At 39.2% G+C, this 25,829-nt stretch overlaps 1 protein-coding gene and 1 pseudogene across 1 annotated transcript in view; one reads left to right on the top strand and one right to left on the bottom strand.

The window, feature by feature from the left end:
- GNB4 (guanine nucleotide binding protein (G protein), beta polypeptide 4) overlaps nt 1-25,829 on the top strand; it is a 54,434-nt gene that overhangs the window by 6,115 nt on the left and 22,490 nt on the right. The window contains exon 2 of the mRNA XM_004674988.2: nt 23,497-23,595. Within this exon, the coding sequence (XP_004675045.1) occupies nt 23,539-23,595 (57 nt within the window). The 5' untranslated portion in view covers nt 23,497-23,538. The remainder of the gene's footprint in view (nt 1-23,496; nt 23,596-25,829) is intronic.
- On the bottom strand, nt 20,320-22,622 carry LOC105854142 (annotated as a pseudogene).

Raw genomic sequence — 25,829 nt, 5'->3', positions numbered from 1 at the left:
CCTGCACCTCTGGCCTGTACCCCAGTTCTGTAGGCAAAAATAAATAAATCTTTAAAAAAAACAAAAAACAAAAAAAAAAACCATTACCCTTAGGCAAAATCTGAAATTTTTATCATGGTGAAGAAGTCTGCATAATCACATGGTTGAACTCCTGCTGGGTTCCCCAATTTCATCTGCTCCTCTCTGTCTTGCTCATTACCCTCCAGACTCACCATTAACTCAGCAGGCAGGTTAATGTCTGCCACAGGACCTTTGTATGTCCTTGTCGCCCTCTACCTTCTTAAAGTTTCTATTTCCTGCATAATAATTATCTATCCTTGAAATTGTTTATTTCCTTTGTTATCTGCCTCTTTGACAAATATGAAATCTCCATGACAAGGGGGACTTTTGTTTACTACTAAATCCCTGTGATGTGCCTGCCATGTTGTTAGAACTCAGTTTGTTCAATGAATGAATAATGAATGTTTTTGCTGTATTTTACCCAGTGCTACTTGACATGGAGAAAGTGAGCAAAACCTTAATGTTAGGAATATTTACAGGCTTTTTTTTTTACAGGCTTTTTTAAAAAATGAAAACAAAAGCTATAAAGAAAAAGAATCAGACATGATCTGAATAGGCATTTGGAGTGAATCAACTCCTGCAAAAAGTTCGATGATTGGTAGCACAGTAATTGGAAGGATTTGACTCTGCTCATGTGTCTCTAACAAGTTATCAACTTTATGTTTCATAACTTCATCTTTTGTGTGCCCTCTGGTGGAGATAATATTAATAAGCAGCAGCTGAGTAGAATAGACACTAGGAAGAAACACAAATTTAAGAACCTTTACCCCATGCTGATAAATAACTTTGCAGTTACAAAGACTTGAAAATTTTAATTTTAGTTAGATTCTAAATTAACCATAATATGGCAGGAAGGAACAAAAAGGAAAGGGGAGTAATAGATTTGAAGAGAGATGTGGCTTAGGATGAAAATAAAGCTATTCAGTTTCCTCAATGTTTTGATTAGTTAAAATAATTCCTGACTAAATGCACTGCTTTTTTGGAAAATATTTTTACTATTTTTCCAACTTTAGTTCAAAAATATCTTTATTTTTTCTAAACTGTTATATTAAGTTAACCTTTTGACATTTCCAAATGTCTGCTAATAATTGTCAATGGGGAAGCCAGGGTTCAGATCCTGTTGGGGGCTGGAGGCAGCTCTTCATCATTGTGCCTTAGAACCTCCTTCCCACTGGTGTCCTGAGTTTGGTGAAGGTATCAAAGAAATTCCCTTGGTGTAGTAGGTATGAAAAAACTTGCTTTTAAGCTTTGCAGTGTATGCTCAACACTATTTTTCCAGTATGCATTATGCAAGCCTTTTCTTTCAGAAAAGAGATATATCTTTGTTAGGTTGTTTTGAGGTGGGAATCACATGAAATGATTTCTGTCTTCATGTCCCACTAACTTGGTAAAACAATATAAATTTAAAATTTGTCTTAAGGTCTATATTATTTAACACCATGGATGGCTTAATTGCCCCCTAATTCTAATGGTAGCAGGGTTTGTTCCTGTGCCATATAGTCACTTTTGTGGAAATTTATGTTCCTGGCCGGGTGTGGGCAAACTCCATCAAGATGCTTATCTTACTTAAAGGTAGAACCCCAAAAGAGAGCTAGTATTAAGGAGTTATCATTAGTGTTGGCTTCTTTGCAAATATTTACAACCTTTAAATGTTCTCTTCTAAGTAGCTACCTACTGTTTCATTGAATGGATGTATGGTATGTTTTATTGATTTGTAGCTCTATTTTTTTTTTTTTGATAAGCAATTGGGGAATGACTGCTCTTCACCGTTCATTCCTACCCATTCAGAAGTGTCATGCCTTTAGAACCAATGGTGTTCTACTCTTAGAATTCTTAGAAATTCTTAGAATCTTGTCTGTTAAATATCCCCTGTCACTGCTCTGGGTGAGACAAAAGTGAGGACTGTGAGCCCTCTGCTTAAAAAGCTAATAATCCTTGGGTTTTTAACATAGGAATTTTTATAGTGGCAATGACTTGAGTCAGTTTTTTCCCCTTCAATTTTTATGCATTCCCCACCTAAAACACCTTTACTCAGGAATTATTTAAAATGTGATAACTGAACTTTAACTATTTGGTACTGTGAAATTAAAAACCCAGTAATACTGTGGAATAAGACTTTATTGTAACATGATGTTAACTGGCATTTGACATAAATTATATATTATATTTATGGGTAGTTAATACTTCTATTGGCTAGTGTTATAAAGAAATAACTTGAAATAGTGTCAGCTTTTCAGACTTTCATAAATTTAATTATGTACTTAAATGGAAAAAAAGTGGTAGACAGCTAATGCCTTAAGGAAATTGAAATTCATCAACAAGTACTCTTCATTGTGGGCATTACCTATTAAGTGGACCTCCAGGGGGGCACTTGGGAATAAACTTTTAACAGAAGGTTTTCTTGTCACCAGCATAAAAAGCAAAAATAGTTGGTATTTAATTTTTTTTTTACTTATATATTAGTTTTCATTGTTACATATTAACTTTTATGGGAATTAAATTTTATCAGCAAGGGATTTCTTACGTTCATTAATTGTTAATGTGCAATTAGGGAAACTTTTGGGAAATGCCAAATTAATTCTACAGGCACAAAGTTTCCCCATGCCTCAAGACATTAAGAAGGGAGACTTGTGCAGTACACCCATGGTAATGTGCAGATGTTATCATGAGGGAATATCTTTTTCAAATTTTTAGAGATGATAAAGAGACAGATTAGAAGGGGGTGGAGAGATCAGAAGTGATGTGCGTTTCCTTAGAGCTCCTGAAGAGCAATATCAGCATATGTGTAGTGAGTCTTGCAGAATGAAAACAGCCTAAGGAAAACCAGCAGTGGAATAAAACTCAAAGTGACTAAATGTAACTAGAATAAAGATACTGTTCAAGCCCCCTGGTAGAGACATGCTCCATTTGATTGATAGATTTTGAGAACATTTGGGTGGTGTAAAGAGTGAGGATGGAATGGAAACCCATTAATTAGCTGTTTGTTTAAACCCAAGAGAGCAATCGTGATATTTTGGTAAATAAAACGTGATCCTTAAGTAGCACTAATGGCTATCTGCTCATCTCAGACCTGCATGACATAAATACATTTCCTTCTTAGTAAAACCTCCACAGTTTTATGTTGTGCCTAGGCTTATGCTTTATGTTAGAAAGAATGAAATCTACACAAGACCCTGCGTGCTATGCATTCTTCCTGTCTCTTATACCTTTTGTAGGTAACTTTATGATGTTTTACTTTTTTTTAGAACTGTGATGTGTGGAATTGTAGGTACCGTTCCATAGAGTGTTCATTGCATAAGTCATATTTTGTTCTGTGAAGCCAGTTGGCAATTAAGCTGCATCATGATGTCTGTGAGGCACATATAGGCATTTGTTGGATAAATTCTTACTTTTTTCCCCAGCTTTTAGTGGTGGTATTCACTAAAAAAAAAGTAGCAAATTATTTTGCATTTAAGAAATATAAGACTGATTTAGTGATATAGAGATGAACCATACATGATCCTATCCATGGTCACCTGTTGTGTTTGTTAAAGCACAGATTGCTGAGCCCTACTCTTGAGTTTCTTGTGTGTGTGTGTTTTTTGTTTGTTTTTTTTGGTGGGGAGGGGCTGGTGGGCTGGGAAGGAGTGTGCATTTCTAGCAAATTCCTAAGTGATGTTGCTGGTGCTCACCCTTTGTGAACTACCCATTAGATATTTTGATTAAATTAGTGGTTATTGTTCATGATACCTTCTTAAACACCTGAAAGATATAGCCATGGGCAAGGCATTGGTGTGTGTTGTGTGTGTTGGGGGGTGGAGGGTAGGGTGACAAGTACGCTCTGGTGGGTGGGGTCAGGTATTGAAGTCTCCTGGAGGTGTTGTGAAACTAGAGTGGCCAGTACTCTGCTTGTGAAACTGTCAGGAGGAGGTTGTCATTTGAGAAAGTCCTCTAAATGATAGCATGTGTTTTTCTACTATTCTCTCTTCCCCTTTTTATCTGACCCCTCACCAACACCCACCCAAACCCCATTAAAGAGTCCTGGCCTATGTGAAAGACAGTTCATGGGATAGTTTATGTCCAGGAAACAGAAGATTGCCTCTAGAGTCAGGGAGGAAGCCTCTGTACTTGTCATGGCATGAGGGAAAGAAAGTAGTAGTTACGTTGCAGCAAAACTGGAATACAAAGGCCATGAAAATAATTCTTTCTAATAATTTTATTTCCTTTTTTTGTTTAAAGTAGTATTGTATTATATCTGTTGATCTGATACTGGCCAGTATAGTGTTTATAGTCATAGCTCTTCCATATTTTGTAGAAGTGTATCACTTAATCCTGAAAACAGCACTATAGGGTAGATATATGCACTGCCACGCTACAAATGAGGGAATTAAGACTCAGAGGTGAAACAGTTTCTAGGGTCGCACCGTACATAGAGTCATAGTCTGACTTATGTTGTATGAACTTGATTTATATCTATCACCAACTACATATGATTTTTTCTGTGTTGAATGAGGAAGGCACCAGGAGCTACCCTTTGAGATTGCTTTGAGTTGTTGACTGAGTTACTGTGAAGAGCTTTGAGCAGCCCATGGCACACACAGCCCACTTTAAAGGTCACGTCTGGCTTGCTAACTCCTACTTGCTGTCCTTTAAGCTTGGGGTTATCCTGTTCCTGTGCTAGATCAACCTCCTGTATATTACAGGTCAAGCAATTTCTCCATAATTTGGAGATTTCAGATGCTTTGAAAACTGTGGTTTTTCCCTAAGTCATTTCGTGGCAAAACCTGATGTAATTTGAGCGCAGTTGCTTCCATGATCTGACTTGAACTCTCCTGTAGCTGCCAGTTTACATCTTCCTAGCCTAGTACGACTGTGCTTACATTTTCTGCAAAAGCATGCCTTTTATGTGGGATGCTGCCTTGTGGTCCATTGGGGGTATTATGAAATACATAATGAACACAGCCTTGTAAAATCTGAAAACTTACAAATTCTGAAATGTATCTGTTCCTGGGGCTTGAAGTGAAGGATCATGACATATATAGTATGAGATATACTTAAATATTTATGTTTTTGCTTACTCTATACATTCCAGAAAGTTGAGCCTATGTCTTGTTCCCATGTAGCCCCAGTTCTTTGCACACAGTAGGTATTCGGTAAATATTTGGTGAATGAGTGCACTCTGTTAGAACATATCAGTTAGGTGAAGGGAAACAAACTTGAGAGCAGAATCTCATATTTCCTGAAACAGATAAAACAGACTTCAGGCTCTCCCTGGTGGTGCAGTGGGTTAAAGCCCAGCACTAAGAAGCTTCAGCCACTTCCTCATGAGTTCGATCCCCGCCTGCACTGGAGGTGACCACATGGCGTGGCAGACCTCTCCTGACCCGCCCGCTGCTCCCTTCAGCAGTGTACTTCGTCAATCTGTCTGTTCTGCTCCCCACTCTGTCCCTGGTGAATCCTCTCACCCTCCGCATCTCAGGTCTGTACCCCAGTTCTGTATGAATAAATAAATCTTAAAAAAAAAAAACAGACTTCAGTTCAAAAGAGGCTAAATTGTTTCATTTAACCCACAGTAATGAGAAATTAATGAGAAATGTGATAGCAAAATGAAAACTTCACATGTGTGCGACTGTTTCAGCATAGCTAACTTCTTTTTCATTTATGCGACAGTTTCAGCATAGCTAAATTCTTTTTCATTTATACGCATTTGCCCCATGCAGTTCTAGGTTTGGGGCCATCATCTTGAGAAAGCCAAATGGGAATATCTGTAGGGGTAGGCGCATAGGTGTGTTTTTAAATTCCTTAGTTAGAATGATCATAAAAGCTTTAAATTCAGCTAAAAATTCATTATGGATTCTAGACTTTAAAAAATTAACAAAGTATAGGAATTATAAATTTGCAATCCATTGCAAAGATAAAAGTAGAATAATAGCGGATTTAATTAGAATAGAATAGTTCAAATAAAAATTTGAAACTAACTTTTCTGACAAATATACTTTTAAGTAACAAAAGTTGCTTACATTTTTAAAGTTCAGCTTAAAACATTCTTTCATGTTTTACGTGAGCTTTCATAGCCAGTATGAAAATTATTAGTAGCTAAGAAGTACTTGTCTGATATACACTAAAATAGCCGCTCATTAACACAGCAGTATAATTGTACAGGCTAGATAAAGCCTTGTTTTAGAAATAGTTCTGTGGGCATTTAAGAAGTGGAAGGAGAAGGCCATCTGAATTATACCACTGTATTTTCTTCCATTTATTTAACACACTGCCTTGAATACAATGAATCATTGGTATATTTTGATATTTGTAACTGGTACAGCTGAACTTTTAAAAGACAACTGATGTTATTTTCTGTTCAATTTACAGTGCTTCTTTTCTATGGTAGATTTCAAATGTGTTAATACAATCAAATATTCATGTTGAAAAAGAACTTTGCCAAATGGTTAGTAACTGAAGGAGCACTACAATTATATCAAACTTATTTCTTTTTAATCATCAATTTAAGATTTCTTTAGTCTTCCTCAGTATCACTTCAGATATTAATTACAATAAGCAACTCCCAATTTGAGTAAAAATCACCATTGGTAAAATTTCTTGACTACTACACTATTACACCAAACCCTTCTGATTAATTTCTTTTCTTTTGTTAAGGAAGATCCAGATGATTCATGTCTCATACTCCTCTATATCTTCCCTTCCTCCTATGAGGGCAATTTCATAATAAACTGTCTGAAGATCAAACTGGGATACATATATATTTAAGAAATGAATGGGGTGGGACAAGCCCATTTAAAATAAAGAGAAGGAGGACCCTCCCTGGTGGCACAGCGGGTTAAAGCACAGCACCAAGAAGCTAAAGCCACTTCAGCATGAGTTTGATCCCCGCCCTGGAGGTGATCCACATGGCCCGGCAGACCTCTCCTGACCCACTTGCTGCTCCCATCAGCAGTGTACTTCGTCAGTCGGCCTGTTCTGCTCTCCACTCTGTCTCCGGTGAATGCTTTCATCTCCCCTGCACCTTTGGCTTGTACCCCAGTTCTGTATGCATGAATAAATAAATCTTTAAAAAAATAGAGAGAGAAGGAATAACTGGTAAAGAACAAGGAAGTGTGGGTTTCTGAAAGCCAGAATCAGCTGAGACATCTGTTGAGGCCCTTTGAAAAGAGGCAGCCTGCAGATTCAGTGTCGAGCTCAGCTTCTTATCTCAGGCTGCGTAAGCTTCTGTCTAAATCTCATTCTTCTTTATTTTTATTTCACTCATTTCCATTATTTTATCATCCCAGTTGACATCCGGTGTGTTAAAAACTGAGACACATTAAAATTCCTTTAAGAGTTTTTTTTTTAATAAAAACCAATTTAGATTGGGCAGTGGCAAACTGAAGGTGTTTAGAAGATCTGCTGCAGGACCTAGGAGCAAGACTTCTGTAGTGAAGACAGGAAACAAAACAAGAAAATTATTTGAATGACTCGCTTAAGTGATTGCCTTTTTGGGAGTAATTATCCACAGGTTTTGATTCTTAACTTTAAAGCATTATAGGCTTAGGTTTTAGTATGTTTACAGAGACTGCTAGGCCATTAGAATCACCTCAGTCTAATAGTTTTTGTTCGACTTGTAATAGTATGTGCAAGAGTTTGATACATTATAAACATTTTAATCTTTATCTTTAATCATATGATTTTCTTTTATATGTTTATATTTGCTTGTATGGGAAAAAAGAATTGGTTCCCCTTTCTTTTTTTTTTTGCATAGGTTTTTTACATTTTACACTAGGTGGACTGCTGAGAAAAAAAATGGCAAAATGAAGTTTAGTAATAATATGTGTTCTTGTATTCGTGGAGAAAATCACTATAAAACTGAGAACCAAAATGACTTGTCATCTACTTAAATAACTTCAACTAAAAACAAAAGATGGGGTGGGTTCAGTTACATGGGGTTGCTGGAAAAGTCACCCCAAAGAGATGACTATTGAGGCAGAATTGAATTGCTGTCTACTCCACTAATAAAGGATTTGCTCTTTCCACTAAGAAGATACAAATGGCAATTTTTTTCCTTTCTTATGCAAATGTCTCACATATAAGTGCAACCTCCATCCTACTTTCAGTGTATCTACTATGAAACCATCCTTAAGCTAAAGAGACTAGTCTGGGGTGACAAATGTTGCCCCCTTATACTTGCTTACTGATATTATATATATAGAAACGTATAAAGCATGCACCCATTTCAAAAATTAGAAAATTAGCAATTATTTGCATCCGCTTATGTGCTCTTTTCTTATGCTATATCATTCCTTCCTTAAAAAAAAAAATTGTTATTGGCCCTTCCTGGTGGCACAGCGGGTTAACGCACAGCACAAAGAAGCTTAAACCACTTCCACATGAGTTCGATTCCTGCCTGCCCCGGAGGTGACCACATGGCGAGGCAGACCTCTCCTGAGCCGCCCACTGCTCCCCTCAGCAGTGTACTTCGTCGATCTGCCTGGTCTGCTCCCCACTCTCTCTCTGGTGAATCCTCTCACCCGCTGCATCTCTGACCTGTACCCCAGTTCTGTACGAATAAATAAATCTTTAAAAAAAAATTGTTATTAATATGTATGCTTTCCTAAACAATACAATAATAGGTTCAGTTAATTTAAGTTTTGAAGAAGTGTTCTGCTCATCTGTGTAACCCTGGATTTGTTTCTTTTTCCCTGAATATTATTTTTAAGATTCACTTACAATGTATGTTCCTGTATTTATTTCATTTTCACTGCTACATAGTAACTCACTGAGAAGAGACTACAATTATCCCTTTCTCTTTAGTGGGCTTTAGTGATACAGTTTATTGCTATGTGAACCCAAATTTTAGGCCTGTGTATCGGCGTTTCTTTTAGGTCTGTTTATCCAGAATTGGAATTGAATTGCAAGATTGAAAGACAACATCACCTTCATAAGCTATTTCCCAGTTGCTTCCCAAATAGTTGTCCCATCAGAATGAGTTACCCTTTTCTTCTACAACCTTACTAGCTTCTGGTGGAAATTTAAGAAAAAATTGTCAGTATAATAAGTGTGTGAAATCATATTTTTATTTGCATTGCACTGATTATTTAGCATCTTCTTATTTGTATATTAGTCTACTCAGTTTTCCTTGCTTTGACTCACTGCTTTGTTATTTTTGCTTATTTTTTTTAATGAATCGTCAATCTTTTTTATTGTTAGCTTGGGAAAATGCTTTTAAATTCTAGATGTTATTTCTTTATAGAATTTCAGCAGGGACTAACTTCCCAATCTGTGACTTACTTACTTTCTTTTTTTTTTTTTAATTTTGTCCCCTCCCCCCTTCTCTTTGGGGTAGAAGAGAAACTCTCTTATTGTCATGGAAACAGTCCTCATTTTTTTTTCTTTCTTGAAAGATTTATTTGTTTATTTATTTATGCAGAACTGGGGTATAGGCCAGAGATGCAGAGGGTGAGAGGATTCACCAGAGACAGAGCAGGGAGCAGAACAGGCAGATCGACAGAGTACACTGCTTAGGGGAGCAGCTGGTGGGTCAGGAGAGGTCTGCTGCGCCATGTGGTTCTCCTCCCGGGCATGTGGGGATCGAACTCATGCAGAAGTGGCTTAAGCTTCTTATGCTGTGCTTTAACCCGCTGCGCCACCAGGAAGGGCCCAAAACAGTCTTCATTTAATATTGTCAGTCAGTCTTGGAAACTGTGACTTAAATGAAATGAACTATAACAAAACCTGTTTCATCATAGACTTAGTGATACAAGTTTATACAGTTTATTTTTGTTTACAAAAACATCACCAAACTTCAAAATGTAGTGGGGAGAAATATTTGGGTGAGGCCAGAGGTACCGGGTGGAAGAATTCACCAGAGAGAGAATGGAAAACAGAAAAGATGGATTTATTGAAATACCTTGCAAGGGGAAGGAATAGAAGTCTTTGCGGGAAAGAGGATATGAGGATGTTTGCCTGGGTTTCTTACTTGAGATTCCAGTTTGCACCAGATATCTGCTGGGATGTCTGTCTCCAGTGCTGGCCTTTGACACAAACACATCCTGTCCTCACTTCCGCGTGTCAGGGTGGTAGATAGGGCCTGTCCTCAAGGCAACCTTATCAATTACCTTATCAATCTAGTCAAACCTTTCAAACTTGCCTGCTGGGCAAGGAGTAGGGATTTAGACTTCTAACATTAAATGATAACTTTTACTCATTGGTTCATTTTAAATTTTAAAAATATTTTAACTTTTTGGGCCCTCCCTGGTGGCACAGCAGGTTAAAGCACAGCACTAAAACGCTTAAGGTACTTGTGCATGAGTTCCATCCCCGCCTGCCCCGAAGAGATCCACGTGGCACGGCAGACCCCTCCTGACCCGCCCGCTGCTCCCCTCAGCAGTGTACTTCCTCAGTTGACCTGTTCTGCTCCCCACTCTGTCTCTGGTGAATCCTCTCACCCTCCGCATCTCTGGCCTGTACCCCAGTTCTGTATGAATAAATAAGTAAATCTTTAAAAAATATATTTTAACATTTTATTGATGTAATGTTGCATTATGTTAACTGAAATAAAATTCTCAATGATAGTGAGATAACCAAAATAGGTAGAGTGATAGATAAATAGGTAATACAGAGTTTATTTAGTAATTGAAGGGAGGATTTGAACCTGGGAAAAAGTCCGTCAGATTTTCCTCTGTGAGAACTGTACCCCAACCCTCACAGGTGGATTCCGTTCATAGACCTGTTATAGAACAGCATACCAATCAAAGAAGAATATAGTGAGTGATTAGTGGTCAAAATACAATTCTTGAAAGGGTGCTTCTTTCATAGGTTTAGCTCTTTCTATTTCCTAAATTACTTTGACCTAAAAAATTATTAGCAGGTGATAGGGGGATGCCCACAAACCCTAAATTGTTAAGCAGTGCGCGATCTGAAAGCACTTTGGCTATCCATGCACAAAAGGGCAAAGGCAGCAGACTCATAGTGTTCAAGCTTTTAGTGGAATTAGTTTGCATAGAGGGAAAAGAAAGGATATTCATAATAAAATGAATATCCTTTAAAATGTCCCACCAAACAGATTTGGGCCTCTGAAGCATGAAAGCTTGCCACAAGCTTAAGGCATCTTATGGTGGGGACCTATAGGAAAGAGGCAGAAGGGGCCAAGCAAACCTGGAAGGGAAAGAACAAAATCAAAATCAAGGTATAGGTTGTCATTGTTAACCTCCCCATGGTGCTCTCACCCATATCTGTGTCTTTTTCATCTGTCTGCTAACATTTCCCTGTTACAAATCAAAGGCTGAGAAACAAGCATGGCTTCTTCACATGTCCTGTCTGCTCCACAATGCCTCCTCCAGTCTTCTTCCTTCTCCATCTCTCTCTGCTTCTTTTTCATCAGCCAGATTTCACTTCACTTGTCAGTCTTTTCTAGCTTCACCTCCCTGCCTAGCTTCTTAGGATGGGGCATGGAATTTAGAACCTCCCATTACCCTGTTTCACTGGGAATTGTGGTCCTCAGACCTGAGATCTCATCAGCTTGAAGATGGCAGTAGAATCCATAAAAACATTGTGGATAGAGGTGATTCAGGGCTTCATTCATGGGCTTAGAGTTTGTTCCTTACTGTTCCTTCAACAAAATACTGCTTCTATCTGTGGGCAGAAGAGAGCACAGTCTGGCCTTTCCTGACTTCTGAAGAATGCACTTTAGAGAAGCAAAGGCCAGGGGCTCGTTGTTAAAATCTTGAGCTGGCTCTCCTTGCTCTTCAGTGGAGCCTGAAAGATTGTTTTACCTGTGGCATCAGATTTGTGCATGGCTTCACAGAACAGGATAAAGCTGCTCTTGCTTTAACCTATGCAGATGCCTTTGTTCTTTTGTCTGTTAGGCCAGAGGGGGGTTCTGAGATTGTTCACTATTGTAACATTATGTAAGTTTCAGGTGTACATCATTGAGAATCAGCATGTATATAACCCACACTGCTGAGTGTCAAGTTTTTTCCTTCACTATACTATCATTTATTCATTTTCTAACCCATTTATACCTGTTTAGGATCATGGTGGGGAGGGGGTTCTGTCTGTTCTACTCAGGGCACATATCAGGACCAAACCCTGAACAGGACACCCTTCCATGCAAGGTGAGTTCCCCCCCCCTCGCCCCTTCTCTTTCTCTCTTTCAGTTACCCACATCACTAAACCCGATGCACACATCTTTTCCAAATATATGGGAGGAAACTGAAATTCCTGGAGAAAATTCAAGAAGAATTAATTTTCTTTTGTCATTAACATAACAAAACATTAAATGATATAATTTTAGACCTCTCTACCCACACCACTGAAGCAATTGGCTACTATAGCTGACCCCTCCTCAGTCTTATATGTTAGGGATAATTGTAAAAGTCATTGTTGACCATTGTGGGTGGGGTGTGACCATTGTGGATGGGGTGTGTCACTGACCACTAAGTGGTTAGGCTTGAGAAAGGTCCTATTACTATATGTTGGAAGCTTTCTTTCTTTCTTTTTTTTTTTTAAGTAGCATACTTGATTTGTCCTTTCGATGTTAACTTTGTGGCTGTTTACCAGGTCTGGGTCCTTAGGAGAAGTCCTACTCAAGTGGAAAGGAGCTTGAAGTTCTGTAAAACACACATAGCTTTCCACATTGGGGTGTGGAGATAAGGCGATGAATGGACTGTCCAGAAGTATCACGTTCCTTTTCAGACGGGAAGTGGCTATCTTTCAGGCAAATTACCTTGCTAATGTCGACAAGAAAATTCCAGACTAGTTAAGATACTCCTGGTGGGATTGAAATCACAGTTAAATTAGGTTTTAACTCATAGCTTAATGATGTGGAGCTTAACCCAAGTGAATCCATTTTGAACTTGTCACTTTTTTCGCAGAACTTGTATTAGATTCATATTGTATTAGGTGCATTTTATAACATCATCTTGCCCTAGGCAGCCTCTAGGCTTTCTGCAAATCATTTATTTTCTACTAGTCTATGCTAGATATACTCTTTATTGGTATTCTCAGGAAACAGTTGTTGGGTGAGGAGAAAAGATCAACGGAAAGTCTGTCTAATCAATATATACTTTTTCAGTGATAAAACTAAGTTTTGTTTTATTATTTTTTTTAAGAGTGAAAAGTTAGTTCCTCTTTTTAGTACCAGAAAGAAAGAGTAGGAGAGGCTGTTTTGACATCTTTTCAGATATCTAAAGAAAATGTGAGGTTTTCTATGCAGAGGAAGAAAAGTAATTTTCCCTTCTGAGTTCGTGGTTGATACCACCCAGTAATAAAAACAGATTAACAACAGCAAAAGGGTTTATTAAAATATATACCTCAAACTACAAGAGAGAAGCCCAGGGGAAAATGAGTTACTACCTCAAGTAGCCCCCAGTTTAAATAGGATCTTCAAAGACAAAAGGAGGGTGTGGGGGCAAGCCAGTCTTAGGAGGTTACTAGGAAAAGCAGGAGTAAAAAGGGTAAGGTTTCTTATGCAAATTTAAGGCCTTCTCCATTGATAAGATTCTTTTGTGATTCTGAGATATAATCTCTTTCTGGTACAGAGAAGACACTCTTACAAATGGAAGGTAACTGCTCTTCAGAATCTCTTAGTAAAATATCCTTATGCACAAAAGTCCTATTTTGCGGTGGCATAATATACTACGCTTCACTGGACACAGCATTACAAGAGTTCTCACTTTGCCCCTCAGAAATGTTGCTCAGACAGCCCTTTGTTCCCATCATGCCTTCTTGAAAATTGAAATTGCTGGACTTGAGTGAGGCTTGAACGTTCCAAATGAGGAAGTGAGGTCATGTATAGGCAACTGTATTTGAAAATACTTAATGAAGGAAAGAAAAAGAACAGTAGATGATGGTGAAATGTGGAGTCAATGAACTTTATCTTTTTTAAAGATGTAAACATAAAGTAAAATTTTCTGAGGACCCTACTCCAGATCTGATGGGCAAACTAACAAGCCATCTTCATAGGATTCATCTTCTACGTATAAATCCACTTTGCCTGCAGGTGTCAGTCTTCTTGTAATAGTATAAAAAGAAATGGAAGGTACCCTGTTCTCTGCCCCACTTTATGAAGGGCGGAGCTGAGCAGCAAGGGAAAGCTAAAAAGGACCTGGAAGAGAAGACTGGAGGAGTTACTTAGAGTAGGGAGACAAACAAAGAGCTGCTGCACTTGCTTTTTGGCGCTGGATTTGCATGAGGGATTTGAGCATATGGAAGGAGACTTTGAAGAGGGGGTGGGAGAACCCCATAGAGAGTTTGACAATGGCAACCTTTATCTCGTCTTTTATTTTGATGCTGCTCCTTTCATGACAGACTTACTGGTCCTTTATCTTCCTTCCCTATGTTTCCCAACCAGAAGTTGTCTCAGGCTTGTGACAAGTTTAGGGGTCTCAGTGGCCCGCTTTGGGCCAACCCTTTTTGACTGAATATTTACCTGTGAGGAGATGGGTAACTTGGAGTGTTTCATAGAGAAACTGTATCTTTTCTTCTTACTGCACACTAATTCTTTAAAGTTCTTTTTCTATTGAAGGTCTTAAGCACTAGAGTTTATCTTTTCTTTATATAGTGGATGGCAGAATCCATTTAGGATGTGAAAGTTTGGGAGTCTTGAGATGCCTCTGCTGCTAACATTTTCAGACTAAAAAAGGATTTAACATAGGTTCCCAGCCTTTGCCTTTTGGAAAGGTGAAGATTGGACCCTGCATTGCCTTTTTCCAGGGTCAGCATATCTTTGGATTCTTCAGATGGGTACAGTGAGAGCCAGAAGCACCTGCTACCATGACTAGTGATTTTCCTGGTGCCAGTGACTCACTGTTTCTGACTGTAGATACTATGCCGGTGCTTGTGTTTGGTAGAACAGCATAAAGGAATACCTGTTTGGGCTGCTTCCAATGTTTGAAGCCTTGCTTCTAATAAACTCTTTGTCTAACCTTGAGATTTTATTTTCAGTTAACAAAGGAACACACTTGGACATATTTAACCACTAATTGGAAGTATCCAAGTGAAAGGTTCCTCACAGGTTGTTTGCTGGATAAAAGTGAGGAATTATAACTTCACAATAAACAGATCAAGCTGTTAACATCTAAATACATTGACTGTAGTTGTACTGATAGTGGCATTAAGTTCATTCTGATGTACTGTTATTTGAAGTCCACAGCATCGATAGACGTATTCCTGTGAAAAATACGGGCCAAGAATCAGCCTTCAAAAATTTGTCACTTTAGCATGTGGATTATTTGGAGCTGAAGTTAATTGAGACTCTAGGCTCAGGAGAAACTCTTACTATTCACTTAATTACTATAAACATTGCAAAACTTTCTGGGGAGCCCCCGCCCCTGGCCTAGCAGGTAGAGAGAAAGGCCTTCACACTGTGTGCAGGACTCTGCTGTCCAAAGGTCCTTTTCCAAAGGTAAACTCAGTCTTCTCAGATAGAGAAAGGTTTTAACATTTGGTAACAGCCTTTGCATCTCTGTGGTGCATTCAATTATAAGGAAAAAATTGACTCCAACATATTTTTAGGTCAAGGCAACTTAGAACTAGAAACCCCTCCTGTGAAGGAGAATAGTCACATTCTTAATGTCAGTGACTCGCTGGTCCTTCCTGTCTACACTAAATTCATACTTACATTTATTAAAACAACTCTCTTTCTTTGGAAATGCTTCATGGGTACAAATCATTACTTTGATGGTCTAATATCTACTTATTCTTGAACCTTTATTTTCCATTGACACTACCTAGAAGAATGAAAATTGGGGTTACTACCTAGATTTAGGATTTCTTTTAAAAAGATTTATTTATTTATACATACAGAACTGGGGTGCAGGCCAGAGGTGCAGGGGGTGAGAGGATTCACCAGATCAGAGTGGGGAGCAGAACAGGCAGATGTACTGAAATACACTGCTCTGAGAAGAGCAGTGTGCGGGTCAGGAGAGGTCTGCCGCGCTGTGTGGGTCACCCCCCTGGCTGGGGACTGAACTTGTGTTGCAGTAGCTTCGATAGTTTCCTAGTGCTGTGCTTTAACCTGTTGCACCACCATCCTAAATCTTAGATTTAGGATTTATTTGATCAGAAATAACCTTTCTTTTGGAGAAACATTCTATATGTTAGGCCAAATACCTAATTACAGAGCATCTGTTTTGCATCATACGAGTCCTGTGAGTACCTCTTGTCTCTGCTGAAGACCCAGGCCCCCTCGTACCCTCATTTTGCCCTTTATCTTTAGACTATAAATCCATGTAAATTCCCGATGCGTATGTAATTACATTTGTTCTTTTATCCTACTATTCTTTATAGTGTTAAATTTAACTGTTTAGTAACCCAAGAAAAACTCAGAGCAGTAGGGAGAAATTTCTGCTGCTATATTTGTCAAACATGTTGAATTTAATATAATCTATCTTGTGTATCTTTCTTCCAGTGTGCAATCTGTATACATACCACTACCCCACCCCCACCCCCCCCCCCGCCATATGAAAATTCTTGTTTGGTTATTTTTAGGGTCTGGAAATGCTCAAAAATATTTCCATATAAATTAATGGTAATAGTACTCCCAGGCTCAAAAAAAAAAAACTATGAAATTACCCCAAATAGGGCTGTTCTACTTTTGGATAGTGGAAGAAACTGGAAAATAAGACTGCAAGGAAGTAAACAGAATATGGGACATTCTATAGGACAAGTGGGTCAGTCTCCAATAAGTCAATAGGGAAGAAAGAAAGCAGATGGTAGATATTTCTAGATGGAGAGACTTAAGAGGCATGACCAAATATATTATGTAGCTCTTAGTTTGGATCAAGATTTGAACAAGTCAGGTATAAAAAGACTTCAGTGGAATACTGCAGAAATTGGAAAGTGAACTGTCTTTTTAGGGTTCGTAGGCCCAGTTCCAACGTGCGGGTGTCTGAAGGCTTCCCCATACCAACAAGCAGCTCTCCTATTCTTGGACACCATGAGGTGTCTGAGAATTCAGCTCAGCCCTTACATAATCTGCTAGTGAATGTATCATATTCCACAGGTTGGAGATTCAGTATCCCAGGGCCGTCCAGATGCTGGTGTCAAGCCAGCTCTTTGTACTTCTGACTCAGACTACAACCGCTTTCTCAGGTTTGGTCAATTTGTTAGGAAACACATTTAGTCACTAGGTTGCATGTTTAATACAAAAGCTCTAACTCAGGAACATTCAATGGAAGAGGTAGGTGTATAGGGTAAGGCATGAACTTGCCATGCTCTCAAAGTGCCTCATTTCCCCTACTCTCCACATGTTCAGGAACCTGGAAGCTTTCTAAAGCCCATTTTTGTACTTTTTATTACCTAAGCATGATTAATGAAATCACTGGCTGGGGGCAATTGTTCTGGAAACAACCTCAGAAATAAAGGTTGCCTCAGTTTGTGAGTCCTCCCACACATGCCTAAGAACTCAGGACAGGATTGAAAAGCAGGTGTGCAGAGAGGAATATAAAAGAGGTTTGTTTATAAGGGCATTAGAAGAGGTATGTGTGGGAGAGAGAGAGGGAGGAAGGGAGGGAGGGAGGGAGGGCAACAGGGAGGAAGGTAGAGGGGTGTTGTTTGACTTGCACATGGCTACGCATTATCCTACCAGCAATACCAGGGTGCAGTTCAGAGCTGTAAAAACAAAAGAGTCAGAACTGCCGGCCTTCATTGTTTTAAAGAGTACCACCACACACACACTCACCCCACCCCCACTCCCTCACCCCCCCTACCCCCCCAGCCCCGTTGCTTGCCTCTTAGCTCTGCCTCTAGTTGCTAGTAGCGCCCCATTCAGTAAGTCATGACATTCTGTTTTAGTCCCTTTGTAGTTCGCTTAGGACAGCATTCTTAGACTGGTCATGGCTGCTGACAGTTGAACTCAATCCCAGACCATTTCTCTTCCTTGGAGGGCTGAAGGTGAGACTGGCAGCTCCAGATCTCTCACTGCATGGTTGGTTTTCCAGAAAAACAGCGCTGGCCTTTAGATGCTTCCCCAAAAGACCTCTCATTCATGTAACAAAAGACCTCTAGGCATACTGAGGAAATTCTGAAGGTTTTGGGAGCTGTGAGTCAGGAACTGGAAGGAAACCAAGTGTATGTGAGAAATCTATTTTGGTCATTTAAGTGACCAAATACATATTTTTCTTAAAAATCACAGTATTGCAGATTGCATGCTAGATATTACATAGTTAATTTTATTAGGTTTATTAATGGTACTATGGTTTAGTAGAAAGAGGTCTTGATATTTATTGTGATGTACACTAAAGTATTAAAGGTTAAAATGTCTTGTTATTGGGCCCTCCCTGGTGGCGCAGTGGGTTAAAGCACTGCACTAAGAAGCTAAAGCCACTCCCACATGCAGTGGGTTAAAGCACTGCACTAAGAAGCTAAAGCCACTCCCACATGAGTTTGATCCCTGCCTGCCCCCCCCCGGAGGTGATCCACACGGTGTGGCAGACCTTACCTGCCCACTGCTCCCCTCAGCAGTGTACTTTGAAGATTTGCCTGTTCTGCTCCCCATTCTGTCTCTGGTGAATCCTCTCACCACTCCTGCACCTCTGGCCTGTACCCCAGTTCTGTATGAACAAATAAATAAATCTTTAAAAAAAATAAATGTCTTGTTATCTGTAAGTGACTTTAAAATACATCCACACACCCAAAAAAAGTAGATGAAGCTAATACAACAATATTAACAACTTATAAACCTACATTGTAGGTACTATGGGTGTCTTTTATACTAAGTTTTCTACCTTTCTGTGTTTGAAAATTATATTAATAAAAAGACTACAGTGGTGAGAAAGAAGTGAGATGTTGAAGGTAGTAGAAGAAAAGGGATAATCACAAGTGTAAAAATATGAAAGTATTTGGTAGGATTTAAATGTCAGGTGGAAGAATTGGCCCAGTGACAGAAAAGTCAGCTCTTACATTAGGATAGAAAGGAAGGCGGAGAATATGACAGGTTAGTCATTGTGAGTGCTTATGGATATATAGTAGTAGAAAATTGCAAACACTTATACTTGGTCACAACTTCATGTTGCCTTTAATTTATGATATAGAAGGTGAGGTTACATGGTACAAGAGGGCTGTGAGATGCTTAAAAGCCTGAAAACATCCCTAAGGTATTGAGATAGTTACCACTAAAAGTGGAAGTGAAGAGTAAACTGCCTAGAGGAACCAGGTAGTATGGAGGGCCCAGTTGTAGCAGAACTAATGCTACAACTAGAACTAGTGCCCCACTGGCTGCCTTTTTCAGTCAGTGTTTTGTAGTTTGGGTCTTGGCTGGAAAGAAAGTAGGTAGTTGGGTTCATCCAAGGTTGTGAGTTTGCCTGTTGAGTGTGACAAACTAGAAGGATTGAGTAGGGAGGGCAAAATTGTTGATGAAGTCCTGGCCCTGGGATCTAACCTGTATAAGGAGGGAAGTGTAACTAATGTGCTGCACACTGGTTATAGTCAACATACTATGTTAGGTGATCTTAAATGTTCTAGCCACAAAACAGAAACGGTAGTTCCAGAATGTGACAGATGTGCTAGCGCACATTTCCATGGGGTGATCTTAGCGTAGTATTGTATTGTATAGCGCAAGCTGACACAATTTTGTATCAATTACATCTTGATTTTTTAAAAAGATTTATTTATTTGTTTCTGCATACAGAACTAGGGTAAGGCCAGAGGTGCAGGGGTGATGAGAGGATTCACCAGAGACAGAGTGGGGAGCAGAATAGGCCGACTGATGAAGTACACTGCGAGGGGAGCAGCGGGCGGTTCAAGAGAGGTCTGCCACGCCATGTGGTCACCTGCTGTGCCATGTGGTCAAATTCACATTGAAGAGGCTGTGGCTTGCTTGCAGTGCTTTGTCCGAACCCTTTGCACCACCAGGGAGGGCCCAGTCTACACGTTATTTCTTAGGACTGCTTTTTGGAGAGTTCTTCAAGATAGGATGTTGGTCTCTGTTGATTCTCTGTGCTGCTCAGTCTCATGGGCGTGACACAGGTGTGCCTGAAAGGATGCCACATGTTTGACTTACTTCACAGCACAGGAACATTGAGCTTGGAGACCTTACCTTTTATGCTTAAGCTAACTTGTTCTTTGTCTTATGGGTACACCTTGCCTCACTTCTCAAGGTTGCTCCCTGCAAATACAAAACTAAGAAATTAACAAATAAAAACATCTAGGTCCCCATTCTTGAGCTACTCAACAAGAATGGACAGGGACACTTAAGGCTCATGATCTCTCCTGATGGGCTGCATCTAGAGTGGTGGTGAAGCAACTGCCTTTTATTTATTTATTTTAGAATTTTTTGAGAAATACTTTTATTTATTGGCTTTTCGTTAATTTAGATCCTTGAGAGATATATATCATGCAGTTTCTGTGTCTTATGGCCCTAGCAGGAAGGTAGTTGTGGAATTTGGCACAAACCATGCCCCTGTTTCTAAGGGTGTGTGTTACCTTTCCCCAGAGTTCTCTAGTTTTATTTGGCTTGGCCCCAGGAGTCACCGTGTTGTTCTTTGTTTTGTACACAGAGTACACTTCTTGTGTAGAAAGAATTCAGTTTCATCTCAAGCATGAACACCTTTACTTTGAAGAAGAGTCACGTGCTCCCTAGGCTTCTGAGACTCCTCTTATAGACAGAAAAAATGGCCTTGGGCCACAACCTCTAGCTGTATGTTAAAATTGTCCCCAGTAGGCCTTAGTTATTTGCCCCCAAAGTTCAGCAACAGGAATCTTGTCCACCTCTATTTGCTGTACTTTCATTCTTTGGGGAACCCAGGCTGGAAACTCATTTGTACATTTTTTATTGATTCACCAATAGTTTTTAAAACTATATGCATTTCAGGAATTTTCTTTTTAAAAAATTTTATAAGTTTATTTTTACATATTTTTGTGCATTTTTTCATTGCAATCCCCTTGGATTTCCCATCGGAGTTTATTTCTTAATTGACAATATAAGCTCAAAGTTAACCCTGGAAAAATAAACATTTGTATCACTGTTGATGTGATTAAGACTAGATGTCACACCTTTCCTCTTAGGAAATTTTAAGGAATCTGAATACTTTTAAGGAATCTGAGATAGTCGTTATGGTTATATATAACATTAACCTGAGGAGATAAAAATATTGGTCTTGTGCTTGAAGAAGAGAGAAAGTCATTCTGTAGAAAGAAGAACAAGCAGATAAGAAGAGAAAACAGAACAAGTAGAAAGTACTGTACTTTCAGTTTGGTCTTTTTCTGAGGTACTGATATTCCTGACTTTCATTTTTGTGATTCATCGTACATCCTTAGAATAAATTTTCCTTCATTTCTTAAGCTATTTCAGTTTAGTTTACTTATTGGAGAAGAGGGTGCCTTAGGAGTTAGGAATACGATAGAGAATAAAGCAAAGGCCTTGTATCAAACACTTAATATTGTACTCGGAGGAAATACATCAAATAAGCAAGTAAGTGCTAGAAGTTGTTGAGTCTTACAGTTAAAAAGAAGACAGGGGAGAATCTAGAAAGGGAGAATGCATGGCTGATAGGTGCTATCAGGAAATGTCCCTTTTTGCAGAAGTAAGGGAGAAGCAGTGAAGATACCAGACTCAAGAAAAAGGTGAATTCAGACAGAGGAAAAAGCAGGTGCTATCTGAGGCTAGAGCCAGCTAAATGTGCTCAAAGAACATCAGGAAAGCTTTTGAGTGATTGGAGCAGAGTGAGAGAAGGTTGAAGATGAAGGCAGAGGGGTGTGTATAAGAGATTGTGAAGGACTCTGTAGGTTAAGAAGATAAAGAGGTAAGTTTTCCTCTGACTGGAAAACCACTGTAGGCTTTAAAGCAGAAGAGTGATTGTGTCTTAAATGGATCACTGGTTTATATATTTAGAAGAGACTGGAGAACAATCAAGGGCTATAGAAGGACATCATGTGAGAGATGGTGGTGGCTGGACTAAGTTTGTAGAAGTCAAGGTATTCAGAGCTGGTTAAATCCTGGGTTTCTTTTCTTTCTTTTTTTTTTTTAAGGAAGTAATTGATATGCTGATGAATTAGATGTGGGGTATGGTAAATTAAGGGTGGTTTCCGGGTTTTTCTAACAAACAAAATGAATTTTGACCAAAGAGAAATGATCTGGAGAGTTTCTATTGAAGAGTAGAAATCATGATCCCAGCCCAGGCCCAGGGGCCAGCCCCACAGAGGTGCCATCAGGGTGAGGTATCGGGGAGCTTCTACAGGGCCAAGCAGGAAGGTAACGTGAAGTAGGTGACTGGGTGGTGTACATTTTGGATTAGCTCTTAAGCCCATCTCTCTGCCTCTTAATATGGTAGACAGATCTCTTCATACAGAATACTGTGATGTGTCACACCAGCGGATGAATTCTTGATTTTTTTTATAGTTACATAATGGCTCGGACAGGATATATAATTTTTGCCTAGAAGTCTCAACTTAGCAGATGGAAACAATTTGGGGAGTCTGTTAGACTCAAACAGACCCCACCAGCAGGATAGAATAGCATTTACTGAGATGAGGAAGACCTGGTGAGGTGGGGGTTTGTTCACTCTTGAAGTACTAAGTTTGAGGCGCCTGTTAAAACTACTGGGAATGTCAGTTGGTGCCCCTGAACCTGTAGAGGGAGTGCTCACTGGACTCATTCTGCTACTGTTCTATGTAATTCAGTCTGGAACACTAAAACTCAGGATTTTTCTGCCAGCCTCTCTGATCCCTTACCCTTCCATAAAATGCTTTCTGTGGAATATGTATGTATGTATGTATACACACATATATTTACTATATATATGTATGTATGTATGTATTTATTTATTTTAAAGATGTATCAATCTATGCATACAAGAACTGGGACACAGGCCAGAGGTAAGGGGTTGAGAGGATTCACCAGAGACATAGAAGGGAGCAGAACAGGGCAGATCGACGAAGTACACTGCTGAGGGGAGCAGCGGGCAGGTCAGGAGAGGTCTGCCACACCATGTGGTCACCTCCGGGGCAGGTGGGAATCGAACTCATGTGGAAGTGGTTTCAGCTTCTTAGTGCAGTGCTTTAATCCACTGCGCCACCAGGGAGGGCCTATATGTATTTATTAATCAACTTTAAGTTCTAGTAAAAATTCTCATTTGAGTTTAGAAAGACCAAAAAAGAAGTTACATATCAATAATTTTATTTAATTTAAAGATGCATTTATTTATGCATACAAGAAATGGAGTAGAGGCCAGCGGTTTGTGGGGAGGTGGGAAGGTGGTGAGAGGATTCACCAGAGACAGAGTGGGGAGCAGAACAGGCATATGTATTGAAATACACTGCTAAGGGGAGCAGTGGGCAGGTCAGGAGAGGTTTGCTGTGTCCTGCAGATCAGCTCCCTGGACAGGAACCAATTTTGTACTGCAGTGGCTGTGGCTAGCTTCATATTGCTGTGCTTTAACCTGTCACACCACATGGAGGACGCTCAGTAAGTTTAAAGTAGGTCAATTTGTAAATGGACAACTGAATCCCTTCTCTTATTTTTTTTAACAGTTGCTGTTCTTTGGTAATTCCTGAGGGAACTACGGTCTAAGGATGAGTGAACTGGAACAGTTGAGGCAGGAAGCAGAACAACTGCGGAATCAGATCCAGGTAAGAGCAAGCTTTTTTCATTTTGAAATTTTAACATTTTCAGTATCAGCACTGGACTAAATTTGTTCATTAGTTTATCAGTCAACTTACATGAAATAAATTCCAAAGCTGGAAATGGTCAATTTTTTTTTATAATGTCTCAAAGAACTCTCCAAAAATCAGTCCTAGCAATAATGTGTAGAATAATGGCCTCTTTGTCCCTGAGAAATTAATACTATATATGTAGTCCTGCTGAACGATAACAGTTCTCTTCTTGTTTACACACCTGGAATTATAGATTGATTTTTAGTACAATGTAATGAGGCAGATGTGTGTAGGTGTGTATTTATGTTTATTGAGATAATGTTTCAGGGGGACAGGTTCCCAGCTCTGCAAATGTAGCTCATCACACCATGCCCATCACCAGCGCCCCAATTATCTTCTGTCATAGCTCACTGAGTTCCTTTCCACCCTTGCGCTCATACTCTGCCCTCCCTTTTGAGTAGCCTTTGTTCTGTTATTGGAAGGATTTATTTTTGTCTGTTTCTTTGCTTTGTTTGTATTCTATATATGAGTAAAATCACCTGGTATGTCTTTCTCCTTCTGACTCATTTCACTTAGCATAGCCCCCTCTAACTCCATCCATGCTGTCTCAAGTGGCAATATTTCATTTTGTTTTTTTTAACATAGCTGGGTAGTATTCCATTGTCTCTACCACCTCATCTTTTTTTAAAATATCTTTTACATCATTCTTCATTTTGTGCATTTTTCCAGCTCAGTTGTAATCCCCATGGGCCTCCCATCACATGTGCCATCACCACAGTCCAGTGCACTCTTCCCACCCCAGTTCCAATACCATTCCCACCTTGTCTTTATCCACTCATCTTTTTTTTGAACACATAAGTTGTTTCCATAAGTTGACCTTTCTAAATAGTACTGTAGTGAACATAGGGATACATTTATCTATTTGAATTAATAGCAATTGCTAGGAGAGGGATTGCTGTATCAGATGGTAAATCTTTTGTAATGAATTGAGGACCCTCTGTACTACTTTCTATAGGAGTTGGACTAGTCTACATTCTCATCAGTAATGTACCAGGGTTCTCCACATCCTCAACAACATTTATTGTTTCTGACTTTTGATATGGGCTATGCCCACAGGTGTGAGGTGGCATCTCATTGTGGTTTGGTTTGAATTTTCCTGATGGTAGATGATGACGAGCATAGTTCATGTACATGTTAGCCATCTGTATGTCTTTTTTGGAGAAGTGTTTTGTTTAACTCTTCTGCCCTTTTTTTTGATTGGATGATTTATTTATTTATTTGTTTTTGTTAAGTCATTATGAGTTCTTTATAGATATATGATATTTAAACCTTTTGGCTGTATGATGTGCAAGTGTTTTTTCCCTTTTGGTGGGTTTTGTGGGTTTTTTTCCCCCAAAGATTTATTTATTTATGCTTACAGAAATGGGGTACAGGTCAGAGGTGTGGTGGATGAGAGGAGTCAGCAGAGACAGAGTGGGGAGCGGAACAGGAAGCTTGACAAAGTACACTTGCTGAGGGTAGGTCAGAAGAGATCTGTCTTGCCATGTGGGTCAGCTTCCTGGCCGGGGATGGAACGCATGCTGCCGTGGCTTTGGAGAGCTTCTTAATGTGGTGCTTTAACCAGTTGCACCACCAAGGAGAGCCCGGTTTTGTGGTTTTAATACTTTCTTTCATTGTGCAAAAGCTTTTTAACTTGAAATAGTTCCATGTGTTTATTTTTGCTGTTGTTTCTCTTTCCATTGTTGTCAAATCCTTAAAAGGATCACTGAAGCTGATGTGGCATGATATCCCTATTTTTTTGTTATATATATTGTGATCTCAGTCCTTATACCCAACTCTTTGATCTGTTTTGAATAATATTGAAGGAATGGTATAAAGTACTGGTCTAGTTTCTTTCTTTCTTTCTTTTGTATGTGTCTATCCAGTTTTCCAAACCCATGTTTAATAGACTTTCCTATCTCATTGTAGGTTCTTTATGCCTATTTCATAAACTAACTGTCCATATAAGTATGGATTTATTTCTGCCAGTTGTATTCCATTGATCAGTGTCTATTTTTAATTTAAAACCACACTGTTTTGATTACTATTTCATTGTAATATAATTTGACGTCCAGGAACATAATACCTTCATTCTTTTTTGGTTAGTAATGATTGCTTTTACACCATCTCTTTTATGTCGCTTGTTCTAAATGGTGGACAGAATTGACTGT

This window comes from Condylura cristata, unplaced genomic scaffold, assembly GCF_000260355.1.
Source record: "Condylura cristata isolate star-nosed mole 26May11 unplaced genomic scaffold, ConCri1.0 scaffold00003, whole genome shotgun sequence".
Taxonomy (NCBI): Eukaryota; Metazoa; Chordata; class Mammalia; order Eulipotyphla; family Talpidae; genus Condylura; species Condylura cristata.
This window is presented reverse-complemented; position numbering and strand designations above follow the sequence as displayed.